This window comes from Salvelinus fontinalis, chromosome 15 (genome assembly GCF_029448725.1).
Source record: "Salvelinus fontinalis isolate EN_2023a chromosome 15, ASM2944872v1, whole genome shotgun sequence".
In the NCBI taxonomy this organism is placed as follows: domain Eukaryota; kingdom Metazoa; phylum Chordata; class Actinopteri; order Salmoniformes; family Salmonidae; genus Salvelinus; species Salvelinus fontinalis.
Window position 1 is genome coordinate 37,630,100 of NC_074679.1, and position 13,656 is coordinate 37,643,755.

The 13,656-nt window shown below is 38.1% G+C and overlaps 1 protein-coding gene across 7 annotated transcripts in view; it reads left to right on the forward strand.

Moving 5' to 3' along the window:
- The first annotated feature begins 1,077 nt into the window (after positions 1 to 1,077).
- The window catches only part of LOC129811911 (neuronal PAS domain-containing protein 3-like), a 219,638-nt gene continuing 207,059 nt past the window's right edge, over positions 1,078 to 13,656 (forward strand). For 4 of the 7 annotated variants that reach the window (XM_055863664.1, XM_055863662.1, XM_055863661.1 and 1 more), the window contains exon 1: positions 1,078 to 2,574. In XM_055863664.1, the coding sequence (XP_055719639.1) occupies positions 2,423 to 2,574 (152 nt within the window). In that variant the 5' untranslated portion in view covers positions 1,078 to 2,422. Of the gene's footprint in view, positions 2,575 to 3,937; positions 4,867 to 13,656 lie in introns of those variants that run through there. The other 3 variants (XM_055863660.1, XM_055863665.1, XM_055863663.1) reach the window with 3 other exon arrangements.

Sequence of the window (13,656 nt, forward strand, 5' to 3'; positions counted from 1 at the left end):
ACAGCGGAGAGAAATCTATTTAAGTTTTTGAGTTCATTTCCTGGAATTCTACACATATTGCCATGGGGCATAGTGAAAATGTTGCAGTGTTAAAGCAAGTTTGTTGCAATTCTACACATGTTGCCATGGGGTGGAGAGAAGATATTAAAATTTTAACAGCTAATTTCCTGCAATTCTAAACATTTTGCAATAGGGTGGAGAGAAATGTTTGCAGTTTTTAATATGATATTTGAGTGAGAGTGACTATCAAAATCAGTGGGGGCCCCGGTCGGTAATTCGACCATGATTAACAAGTTTAAATAGCTGGCCGCTAGTCTAATTTAACAATCTAAAATGGTTTTGCTGACATGGGCTAATTGAGTGACTGTCAGTGACTGACATAACAAGAGAAAAACTGCTGATGTACCACCAAGAATTTGCAACATGTGTATTCTACTATTCTAACTATCAACAGAAAGTTGAGACCCTGACTGAGATCCTAAAACGTGGATACATTTTTTTTGGGGGGGGGAATTGATCCTCAGGAGTCGGGGTAGTGGCCTGTCCCTGATTAACATGGTATACATATGTTTATTAACTATGCATAAGCTTCTGCACTTCTGAGGGGAGGACATTATGCTATAGAATGTATCATGTGTTATGGAAATTTGAGTTGGTGTCCTCTGCAAGCATTAAGTTCAAGCAAACATATAGGCTTAAATGTAAAATCTTAAAAATAAAGTGAAGATGTTTTCATAGGCAACTTGTCTATATATGAATTATGAAGTACTACTCTTCATCTGTTTTACCTGTTCTTTGTCTAATTGTATCTAGTTTGTACTGGCTGTACTGTATATGTCAAACACTTGCACTGTTTTGGTGTGAGATGGCTTGATGGTATGTTTATTTGTGCTTTACCCGCGTAATGAATGGTTATAGTTTCAATGGAATCGAATTTACCCGTCTCCCGGGCTGCAATGGGTTACCGCTGCTGCAGCATCCTTTGCGCGTTCCTGTCATGGTCTTTGATTGGCTGGAATGGGGCGGCGCGCTCAGGCATCGCTTACGCGAGGCATCAGCAGCTGCTGAGGCCAAGTTCATCAGCTCACACGCGCTAGGAATGGCATTGCTGCACACTACCAGATCACACAACAACACAGTCTATGGGAAAATTCACACAGACAGCAACACGCTTATTTACAAATTATCCGATGCACATTAGGACATAGCAAGTTGAGGAAACCTGTACCGGAGACACCTCACAAAAACAACAGCACATACAGATAGATAGAGCACCAGTCAAGAGGAGAGGGGGGTTCAGTCCTTCAAAGAAAGATAAGAAAACATCACACTTCAATTGTTGGAGAAAAACTGAACGCGTCAGCGTTATTTGGAAGTTTTTTTGAGAGATTTTTTTTGCATACTGGCCTATCATCACATCTCGGCATCCTTACAAATAGCATCGGTCCACTTTGGAAGTGACGAGTGTGCCAACAATAGTGGTAGGGCATAAGATCATTTTTTGCAATCCTCTCATTCTAATCTGGGTTTAACGATTTGGTTAGCGAACTATTGCTAACTTTTGTTGTGTCTATGGTGTAAATCTAAAACGTAATCCATGTCAAAACGTTAACTTGCATTGTTTTGTTTGTAATAATAACAATTGGATTGGAATTTTGGAAAAAGATGCTGTGCGCACTGAGAATGGAAACAGGTCCGCGATTGTGGCTTTAAGCCCTTTCTTTTTCTAATATCTTAACAACCAGTATTTTCTTTGATTATCTTACAGAGATAAAACTTCAGTAAATTCAAAATAATCTTATTGGTGAGCTTTTTATTGGTGAGCTTCGGTTCCCGAAGAAGCGCCTGTCAGTTTGTTCTCCTGTTAACTTTGTAGGTAGCCTAAAACTTCCTGACCGGCTGTCACTTCTTATATTTCAACTTCTAGATCACCAGATATCAATAACTCTAATCAATGTTTCACTTTTACACATAGGAAATGCTAAACTGAATGGATACATCTAATTTCTGAATAGATCAGAAATATAAGGCTTGACTTCTCACAACATTTTACGCTAGAATTACGCGTGATAGTTGCAGTAGCCGATTTGGCAAAACATCATCAACATTTTGTCATTATATCTAGATAAAGATAAATAACAATATTAATTTATCTTTCCACGGTCTCCAACCTACACACCCCTGCGTAGAGGACGCGTTTCCTGCCCCTCACACCACCGGCATCAATGTCATTGCTAACCTCCTGAAAGCTGCAGTTGACTCGTCGCTGATACAGAGAGAAATCCAGACATAGAATGGCCGATGAGCTGGTAACCATCACTCATGGGATTGTGGTGTGACTTGTTCGGCTGGAGGGAAGACTGCTGATATTCTTTGAAAAATCTTCATAGACTCAGTGCGTGTTCAATCTACCAGAGCAGGGATGATCAGGATCTTCCCGGATTTCAGCGTTCAGGTGACGGCGGCAGGTGGAGGAGCCGGGGGAATGCCATCAGGTCCTGCGGTGGGGAGAATCCCCGGTACCACTAACGGGAACCCGCAGAACGTCCAGGGGATCACGTCCTATCAACAAAGGTATGTTGACCTGACCACTGGGGAAATGTGTTTTGTATTGTTTTATTTCACAAATTATTTAATTCAGACACGGGCACAATAATAGTCTTATGGATATGTTATAAGTCACTGAACAGTTTGGGTTGTTTAATGGTCATGGACAGGCCTACCACGTTAATAACATATGGCATTATCAAGTTTCACATTATGCCATTTAGCCTATGCAATATAGGCCACATGGATAACAACAATAGTTCAATTGGCTACAACCTGCAAATGTAGTAAGTCACTTTACATGAATTTGCATGTTCAATGTGATGCATAAAACAACACTTGGCTAGACAATCAACTTATTCTGAAAGACTTAAATTAGGCTACCCATGAGACATTTAAGCGAATGATCATGAAAATGCCCATATTCTGAGCGATCATTCAATAGACTATTTTACAATCAATAATTAGGGTAATATTTAGTCTACACTGAATGCTTTACATGCTACTTGATCGTGAAGGGCTATAACGCCTATCAAAGATAATTAAGGTAGGTATATGTTATATAGGCCTATGCTAGTTTCTCAGAACATACCAAAACAACAACAGAGTGTAATACAGAGACTTAATGGCTGGCAAAAGTTACCACATTGACATTACAGGCCTGAATTAGAAACTCATGTATTCATGATTAAAAGCTTTTGCAACCCACAGTTAAAATCACAAGTATTTTAGAACGACTCATTATATTTTATGAAACATGTTGGGCAGCTTATATTGTTTCAAGTAAAACAAATAGGCCTATAGATTAGCCTATAGCTACAGGCCACATCAGCTGTCTGAAAGAGAACATTTGAATGGCAAACAGGGACATGCTAACCTGTTCAAATATAAATGTTTAAACAAATTGGCTGAGAATAATAATCCATGGCACTTTTTCTAAAGCAATTACATTTCTTTGATCATATTTTAGCCAATATAATAAAATAACTTTTGTAGGCTATATTTTCAAAACAACCATTTTGGTGTGGTTAGCTGTATTACAGATGAAATCTGAAAGAGCAGAGTTTTTAAAAAACTTAAAAAAACTATAAAAGTATATAACAAAACAAGAAAAAGTTAACACAATTAAAATCCACACTTTGTCTGCATTTGCAATGCTACATCAGGACGTTTTGGGTTTATTCTAGGCCTTTTACCCTAAATCAGAATATTACCTTCCTGAAGTTTGTATTTGGCATCTGGTAAACCCATTTTACAAACAAACAAATAAAGTTACACAATTATTTAGAGCATATGACCGGTCAGTGACCTTGACCAGTCATTGATTGAAGACTAGTTTTCAACTCTATCATTCTTGTTTATCTGACGTGACACTCGAATGATAATTCATTTAAATGCAAATGCTTTAACAATTAGGCTAATGCATGGGTGATTCATATGCTATGTTATATTACACTAAAATAGCTTGCTTTTTAGATCAGACTACAAAAGTTAATCACAGCCAGACAAATGAAATAATAGGCCTACTTAAAACAGAGATACAACCGTATGTAGGTGGATATATTTTTATTTCAATTATGAATATTGATGTTGTTAGTGATATATAGTCACGTCCAATATCTGCAAAACTATTAAGATGATCAGAAACAGTTCATTTAGTGAGAAAACGTCATAATGCAAAAATGTATAGATACTTCCAATTGCAGAACAAAAAGCAATTCCAAGGGAATTTGCGTATTGCAACCTGTATAACGCAAAAAAAAATAACTGTTTCCAACTACAACTGAGTGGCGTTGTTGCGCCGGCTGGAGAGAAGATGTGTCCCTTTTCACATAGAGCGAGCCAGGAAAAGCTGTAAAATGCACAGACAAACAGACTCAGAAAAATCCTTTACGAAGCAACGAAGACAAGAGGCTCTTGCGGAAAAATGTAAAGATAGGCTACGATGTTCCCGTTTATAGTGTAGCAATTCCACTGTTACAACCCGAGCTCCATATATCAGGAGAGCAGCTGGATTTGAGAAGCATCCCCCGGTTTCCACTCACTTTTCTTGGCATGCCTTTGGAGCTCGATCTCGGTTTTTTTTTGCTCCGTTTTTCACGCTCATGAACGCCAATACACGGAGACAGGGGCACGGCTGGTCCACATCAGCGCTATGGCTTTGTTTAAATACACCTAGTCTACATGACGCATTGCTGTCAGACGGCACGGCTTTATGTCAAAATAAATCTGAAGAAAAAAAAGTAAGAAATCAAATAATTGCAGGAAGATGGCGCCCACCAAACCTAGCATTCAGCAAGACCCTACAAGAAGAGAACGGTAACGCTTGGATTGTTCTTTTTCTATATGAAAACGTTGACGCTTATGACTAGATGCAATGCAATTTTGAGTGGAGATGTCAGAAGTTTCGATGTTGCCCTTTTCAGCAGGAGTGCATCTGATAATTGGGGACCTTGGCGTTCGGGTAACAGGTATAGACTGAGAAGGCGTATGTTATAGGCTACTACAGAACAGCTAGTGCTGGCCAGCAATGCAGGCACTTTCGCATTGTTTATGTGCTAAGCAAGGTTGTTAACTGTCGTAAACATATTCATTCATCGATGACAATGCCGCTGTTTGTTTCTGTGTAGATGGAAAAGCTGCTTGCTAGGCCAGGCTGTGTGCGGTAGTGGTGATTCTCTGCATGCTGTTTTGCAGCGGAACCTCAGTCAGTCTGAAGCTTATGTGAGAGCGAAATTAGCATACACCAGCAACCAGCTGTTGAGGAACTTTAAATGTAGCACATGGATTACTCTGTATTGTCAGATCAGAAATCACCCTCTGGTAATGGTTGTAGTAGACTTGTAGTTAAGGACAACACTGTGGCTGCGACAGTCAAATTGTATTATAGTCCATTTGCATGTTTTGAAAAACAAGCAGGTGATTAGATTGAAATGAATTATGGTATGTTAATATCTGGAGTTTAAAGTGGCTCTTGAAGGCAGCAATGAGTTGTATTTTCACAAATAATATAAACATTAATTATGCTATAGCTACGTCCTTTTGCCCCCCCCCCCCCCCCCCCTTTAGGATCTGAGTTTATTACAAACACTGACAATGTCATAGCAGACAGTTTTAATCCATTCCGAAAGTATTCATCCCCCTGACTTATTCCACATTTTGTTGTGTTACAGCCTGAATATAAAATGGATTAAATAAATAAAACATTCACCCATCTACACACAATATCCTGTTAATGACAAAGTGAAAACATGCATTTATACATTTAAGCAAATTTATTGAAAATGAAATACTGAAATATCTCATTTACATAAGTATTCACACCGCTGAGTCAATACATGTTAGAATCACCTTTGGCAGCGATTACAGCTGTGAGTCTTTCTGGGTAAGTCTCTAAGAGCTTTGCACACCTGGATTGTACAATATTTGCTCATTATTCTTAAAAAAATTCTTGAAGTTCTATCAAGTTGGTTGTTGGTCATTGTTAGACAGCCATTTTCAAGTCTTGCCATAGATTTTCAAGCCGATTTAAGTCAAAACTGTAACTAGGCCACTCAGGAACATTCAACGTCGTCTTGGTTAGCAACCCCAGTGTATATTTGGCCTTGTGTTTTAGGTTATTGTCCTGCTGAAACGGGAATTTAAATCAATCAAGTTTATTTTATATAGCCCTTCGTACATCAGCTAATATCGCGAAGTGCTGTACAGAAACCCAGCCTAAAACCCCAAACAGCAAGCAATGCAGGTGTAGAAGCACGGTGGCTAGGAAAAACTCCCTAGAAAGGCGAATTTGTCTCCCAGTGTCTATTGGAAAGCAGATTGAACCAGGTTCTCCTCTAGAATTTTGCCTGTGCTTAGCTATATTCCGTTTCTTTTTTTATCCTAAAAAACTCCCTAATCCTTGCCGATGACAAGTTACCCATAACATGATCCAGCCACCACCATGCTTGAAAATATGATGAGTGGTACTCAGTGATGTGTTGTGTTGGATTTGCCACAAACATAACACTTTTGTATTCCGGATTTAAAGTTAATTTCTTAGCTAAATGTTTAAATGTTTTTCACTTTAGTGCCTTATTGCAAACAGGATGCATGTTTCGGAATATTGTTATTATTTACAGGCTTCTATCTTTTCACTGTCATTTAGGTTAGTACTGTGGAGTAACTACAATGTTGTTGATCCATCCTCAGTTTTCTCCTATCTCAGCCATTCTTTTTTTTAAATAGTTATAGACTCAAGACATTTCAGCTTTTCCTTTGTAAGTTATTTGACTTTTTTTTTGGTACATTATTTCACTTTGACATTATGTATGCCAGTGACACAAAATCTCAATTGTATCAACTTTAAATTCAGGCTGTAACACAACAAAATGTGGAAAAAGTAAAGGGGTGTGAATACTTTGTGAAGGCGCTTGTGTGTTATTGAATACACTGCCAGTGCTTTTATTGAATTGAACCAAGGGTTTATCAATGTTTACTGGGGTGTAACTTGTTAGGACACATTGTATCTAACACATGATTGTGCTGCATTGTAATGATACATTGCTGTAAATTCTTCTCTAAAAGGAAAAGAAGGTTAGCTGTCATTCAAGAACTATAAGCTTAATCTGGTACATTGTTATGGGTTTGTGAGGAAAAGAAAATATAGCGAAAACTTGACATGGACCATTATTGTCAATAGGCCTACTTGCTATTATGAATTACTATTATTCTATACACATATTGTTAATAACTCTAATTAAACATTTACTAACTTCCTGGTCTGAGTGCACCCTGCTATTTCACTAATTCACCATTTCATTCAGTACATTTACAGTTGCAGCAGCAGCATCCAGCCAGCAGCAGCAGGGAATGTTTATGCTAAGTCAGTCTCTAGTAATCTCTCTGGCAGGAGCATATTTGTGTGCCATTCTGGGCTATATCTGAGAGATAGGAATCTTGAAGATGGAATTAATTTTGAGGGGGGAAACTTCATAGCCTGTGCATGAGTGCTTTCTTTATCACCTGTCTCCTATTGCCAGTCTGCAGAAGTAAATCAGACTCTGATCTGTTATTCTGCTCCACTTGAGAGTTGAACTTAATAACACTTGGGTCTGAGAATTCTGATTGAAGGACTAGGTGAATATATTTAATTTAATGCCCCTCTTAATAGCATCCTGATGTTTGCCAAAGTGGGGGGGGGGGGGGGGGGGTTATAGTTGTTGCTGTCCTCAAGGTGGTGTAATCTGACTAATGCCATCCTGACTGACTGACTAGGGCAAACAACTCTGCTGGCTGGATTAAGTGGTGAAATTTAAAGAGAGAGAGAGAGAGAGAGAGAGAGAGAGAGAGAGAGAGAGAGAGAGAGAGAGAGGGGGGAGAGAGAGAGAGAGAGAGAGAGAGAGAGAGAGAGAGAGAGAGAGAGAGAGAGACGGTGTTGGCTTGAGTTCACACACAACAGAGTAACTAACCGCAAAGTTGGCATTCTTTCACAAACCATTTCCCTCCCTTTGGGCAAACAAAAGTGCTAAATTGTCCTATTTCCTATTCTGTTCACTTCAGAAGATTTATAAAATATAATTAAGAATGAGTATAACTATGATTGCTATAGTCTGGAGAATGGAGAGGGGAGCAATGTGATGGTGTAGTTGCTGTAGGCAAAGCATTCGGCTATGTTTAGTTGAAAATGATGCCACATTTTACTTTTATTTTGATGGAATAACAGAGGGAGCCAAGCATTTTTTGCTAGTGGTCTCAAATATTAAAGCATTGCATTATTTTACCCTCTGCCTTTCAATGTCAATATTTGTAAGAACACACAAAGAAATGAAATTGTTTCAGTACATAATTATTGTTTACAATGATAGAGGTAGGCCTTACTGTAATTTTCACTTGTCATACACGACTTGAACCAGGCAGCAATGTACATATAGGTTTATTGTAAAACATGTTTCTACTCGTCTTTTAAACCATTTTCATGTCAACTGAAATAGTAGAAACATGTTAGATGAAATTGCCTTTTTTTGTGTGAGGGAGAGCGTTGTACCAAAGCAAATGTTCAAGGAAACAGTCATGCCAGAAAGGAAGACTAATGCGTTATTATCAGAAAACAATGTTTGGACCTTATTCAAAATATATCCCTTTCACATCACAGCCACAGCCCTCCTTATTGGTTGTTTTCATAACGATGGCGATGGTGCACTAGATAGGGTGTGTTGCTGTAAAACCATGGTACAGAGAACACACTATCCAATCCTATCGATTGGATATTGAATAGGTAGAGAACAGAGGTGTATAACTCTGTTTATTTATCACAATTAGGATTGATTTCTGCTTTCTGGTGTGTGTCTCTCTTTCTGGCTGCACACGTATGGTCCCCGGCACTGTTGATTACCGTTGTTCTCCCTCTTTCCTCTGTGTGTGTGTGTGTGTGTGTAACTGCATGGTTACTGTGAAGGTCAGAGTAGAGAGCGAGAGATGCGTAAAGAAGATGCATCCTGGGTAAAAAGGTACAACGGTGCAGCCAACGGGTTGGAGCTGCTGCATTAAAGCACAACAAGGCTTGTCTACAGAGAGAGATGTGTTTTATTACTCACTTCATGATGCTGCTCAGCACACTGCTTGATCGTACGTTTTTGTTTTTGCTGTGTAGTTTTCAGGCGTGGCTGGCTGACTGACTGGCTGGCATTTGTATCATCTTTAGACTGTGTCATGTGTACTTTAAGTGGTAGTGTTGGGCTCATAGAAAAACACCTGTTATAGTGCCCATGGGCCAGCAGGCTAAATTTCACATATTTTTCCACTTTGAGGTGGCAAAGTCTAATGATGATTTTCATTAAGGTTTATGTCTGTGGGTTATATTTTGGTATGATACCCACGTATCAGAGGTAGCTAAATGTGGTTAGCACTGCATTATATGTTATGATCCCTATGCGGTTAGTTCGGCCAACAGGATTGAGGTTATGACATTTCATTTTGTATTATAAAGGAGCGATCTTCTCAAACTTAGGCAATTTGGTATGTTATTAACTTCATAATATAACACATATTAAGGTATGAAACAATTGGAATGATAATTACATCTCTAGGGGCCCACCTTGGGGGGGTCAAAGGTCATACATGTAAGAATTTTGGGATATATCGAGCCAGAATGGACATTATTATTGTGATGTGCTCTGTTATCACATGGTACCCGAGATGACAACTGCACCAAATTTCACACAGAACGAGGATAACCATTGGGGAAGTTATTTTATTTCAGCAAAATTCAGCCACCATAGATTTTGTCTATATTCAGTCCCAGCAGCCTATTTTCAAGATGGCCGCCATTGATTTAGATGGGGAGGAACTGAATTTATTGAGCATGGCCATAACTGAATAAATCATTGGTGTAATAACACCAATAATGGCTTAAATTGTGTTACAATCGGTAAAACCCAAAATGATGGCCCAAGTATGTTAGTTATATTTATTTAGGTAAATATTAGCAGAATAGGTCTGCTGATGGGGCAGCTTCTATGCATAGTCACTTTAATATCTCTACCTACATGTACATATTACCTCAACTAACCGGTGCCCCCACACATTGACTCTGTACCAGTACCCCCTGTATGTAGTCTCGCTATTGTTATTTTACTGCTGCTCTTTAATTACTTGTTACTTTTGTTTCTTATTCTTATCCGTATTTTTTTAAACTGCATTGTTGGTTAGGTAAGTAAGCATTTCACTGTAAGGTCTACACCTGTTGTATTCGGGGCATGTGACTAATACAATTTGATTTGATTTGATTCAAAAAATATTCCAAAAAAGCAGTCAGAATTGCAGAATTTTTTTGCCATTTCAAAAATATTACATTGAAACGCTTAGAAAATCTTTCAGAAGCATTCACTGATGTCTATTGATTAAAATCTTTTCCTGCTTTCAAATGACTAGTGGCCTCATGGGTGGAATGTTAATAATTTTCATAATTTCATAATTCATATTATTTTTTTATTTTTTTTAAACAGTCTGAAATTCTGGTGTTTCTATGTCAAGCGGTTTTTATCTTCTGTGATGTATACAAAGTGTAATATTGGAATGCAAACTCAAAATGTAATACATTTCATCTCTATATCTGACATGGTACAGGTGTCTTCTCTTTTTAAGGCCAGAACCATGTGTATGAGGTAGAGGTCGACCGATTATGATTTTTCAACACCGATACCAATTATTGGAGGACCAAAAAAAGCCGATACCGATTAATCGGACGATTTTTAAAATTTATTTGTAATAATGACAATTACAACAATACTGAATGAACACTTATTTTAACTTAATATAATACATCAATAAAATCAATTTAGCCTCAAATAAATAATGAAACATGTTCAATTTGGTTTAAATAATGCAAAAACAAAGTGTTGGAGAAGAAAGTAAAAGTGCAATATGTGCCTTGTAAGAAAGCTAACGTTTAAGTTCCTTGCTCAGAACATGAGAACATATGAAAGCTGGTGGTTCCTTTTAACATGAGTCTTCAATATTCCCAGGTAAGAAGTTTTAGGTTGTTGTAATTATAGACTTATTGGACTATTTCTCTCTATACGATTTGTATTTCATATACCTTTGACTATTGGATGTTCTTATAGGCACTTAAGTATTGCCAGTGTAAAAGTATAGCTTCCGTCCCTCTCCTCGCTCCTACCTGGGCTCGAACCAGGAACACATCGACAACAGCCACCCTCGAAGCAGCGTTACCCATGCAGAGCAAGGGGGACAACGACTCCAAGTCTCAGAGCGAGTGACGTTTGAAACGCTATTAGCGTGCACCCCGCTAACTAGCTAGCCATTTCACATCGGTTACACCAGCCTAATCTCGGGAGTTGATAGGCTTGAAGTCATAAACAGCGGTTTGAATGAATGCTTACGAGCCTGCTGGTGCCTACCATCGCTCAGTCAGACTGCTCTATCAAATCATAAACTTAATTATAACATAATAACACACAGAAATACGAGCCTTAGGTCATTAATATGGTCGAATCCAGAAACTATCATCTCGAAAACAAAACGTTTATTCTTTCAGTGAAATACGTAACTGTTCCTTATTTTATCTAACGGGTGGCATCCATAAGTCTAAATATTCCTGTTACATTACACAAGCTTCAATGTTATGTCATAATTACGTAAAATTCTGGCAAATTAGTTCGCAACGAGCCAGGCGGCCCAAACTTTTGCATATACCCTGACTCTGACTCTTCGTGCAATGAACGCAAGAGAAGTAACACAATTTCACCTGGTTAATATTGCCTGCTAACCTGGATTTCCTTTAGCTAAATATGCAGGTTTAAAAATATATACTTCTGTGTATTGATTTTAAGAAAGGCATTGATGTTTATGGTTAGGTACAGTCATGCAACGATTGTGCTTTTTTTCGCAAATGCGCTTTTGTTAAATCATCCCCCGTTTGGCGAAGTTGGCTGTCTTTGTTAGGAAGAAATAGTCTTCACACAGTTCGCAACGAGCCAGGCGGCCCAAACTGCTGCATATACCCTGACTCTGTTGCAAGAGAAGTGACACCATTTCCCTAGTTAAAAGATATTCATGTTAGCAGGCAATATTAACTAAATATGCAGGTTAAAAAATATATATACTTGTGTATTGATTTTAAGAAAGGCATTGATGTTTATGGTTAGGTACACGTTGGAGCAACGACAGTCCTTTTTCGCGAATGCGCACCGCATTGATTATATGCAATGCAGGACACGCTAGATAAACTAGTAATATCATTAACCATGTGTAGTTAACTAGTGATTATGATTGATTGATTGTTTTTATCAGATAAGTTTAATGCTAGCTAGCAACTTACCTTGGCTTCTTACTGCATTCGCGTAACAGGCAGGCTCCTCGTGGAGTGCAATGTAAGGCAGGTGGTTAGAGCGTTGGACTAGTTAACTGTAAGGTTGCAAGATTGAATCCCCGAGCTGACAAGGTAAAAATCTGTCGTTCTGGCCCTGAACAAGGCAGTTAACCCACCGTTCCTAGGCCGTCATTGAAAATAAGAATGTGTTCTTAACTGACCTGCCTAGTTAAATAAAGGTGTAAAAAAAATAATAATAATACTAAAATCGGCCAAATCGGTGTCCAAAAATACCGATTTTGTTATGAAAACTTGAAATCGGCCCTAATTAATCGGCCATTCCGATTAATTGGTCGACTTCTAGTCTGAGGTGCGTACTTGGGTTTCAAAGTAGATTTGTTTAAGACTACCAAGAAACAATCTGTGTGACTCGGATTTAGCCCACTGCAGTAAAAGGTTAAAATAATATGCAATATGATTCTATAAATTGTGTTAACATCAAGAAATGTGATGTGAAATCTGCCTAGTACATTGCACCCTATATAAAATCCCATAGGAATGCATTACATCCAGCAGAGGTACAGGTAACCCATTTTCGCAAAATTCCTTCATATTGAGTGTCCCAAATTTTACATAAAGCTAGTAAAGGTCTAAACAATGATGCATAGGTATTGCTGATTTAACTACAGGGTACACATTTTCCAATATGGCTGCCAACCAGCTCCATTGGTTTTAATTGGATTGGTCTGACATTGCCACAATTCTTCAAATAAAATGTGGAATATGCCTAATGATAATACAAAAATGACTATAGTTATGCAGTTAACACAACTAATTTAGCCAGGTTTGCAAAATATATAGTCTTTGTAAAATATTAGCAACATTTTTTGTTGTTGTTGCCTTAAACACTATTTATATATCTGTTTCTGATCGGTATTTGCATCCCTAATTTCTTCTTTTCAAACATTATATACTAATGATATACAAGATTATGCCGTATTGTTAAATATACAATCTGTGTATTGAATCCTGTCAAATACACTGCATTCCAACATAACATTATAACAAACCACCTAATGATGAGGGTATCAACTTACAAAGCTGGTGAAGTATTAAAGCCTTAGGTTGACAGCCTTTATAGATGGTGCACAGTTACACTATTTGTATATTGTAGAATAGGGCCTACTGAAAAATGTATTGGTTAGTGGCTGTTGAGGGTTGTCGAGGGCACCAGCATTAGTCCAGTTGTTAAAAGGCTGGATTTTTTCTAATGACCAATTGCAGAATTTTTATTAAAT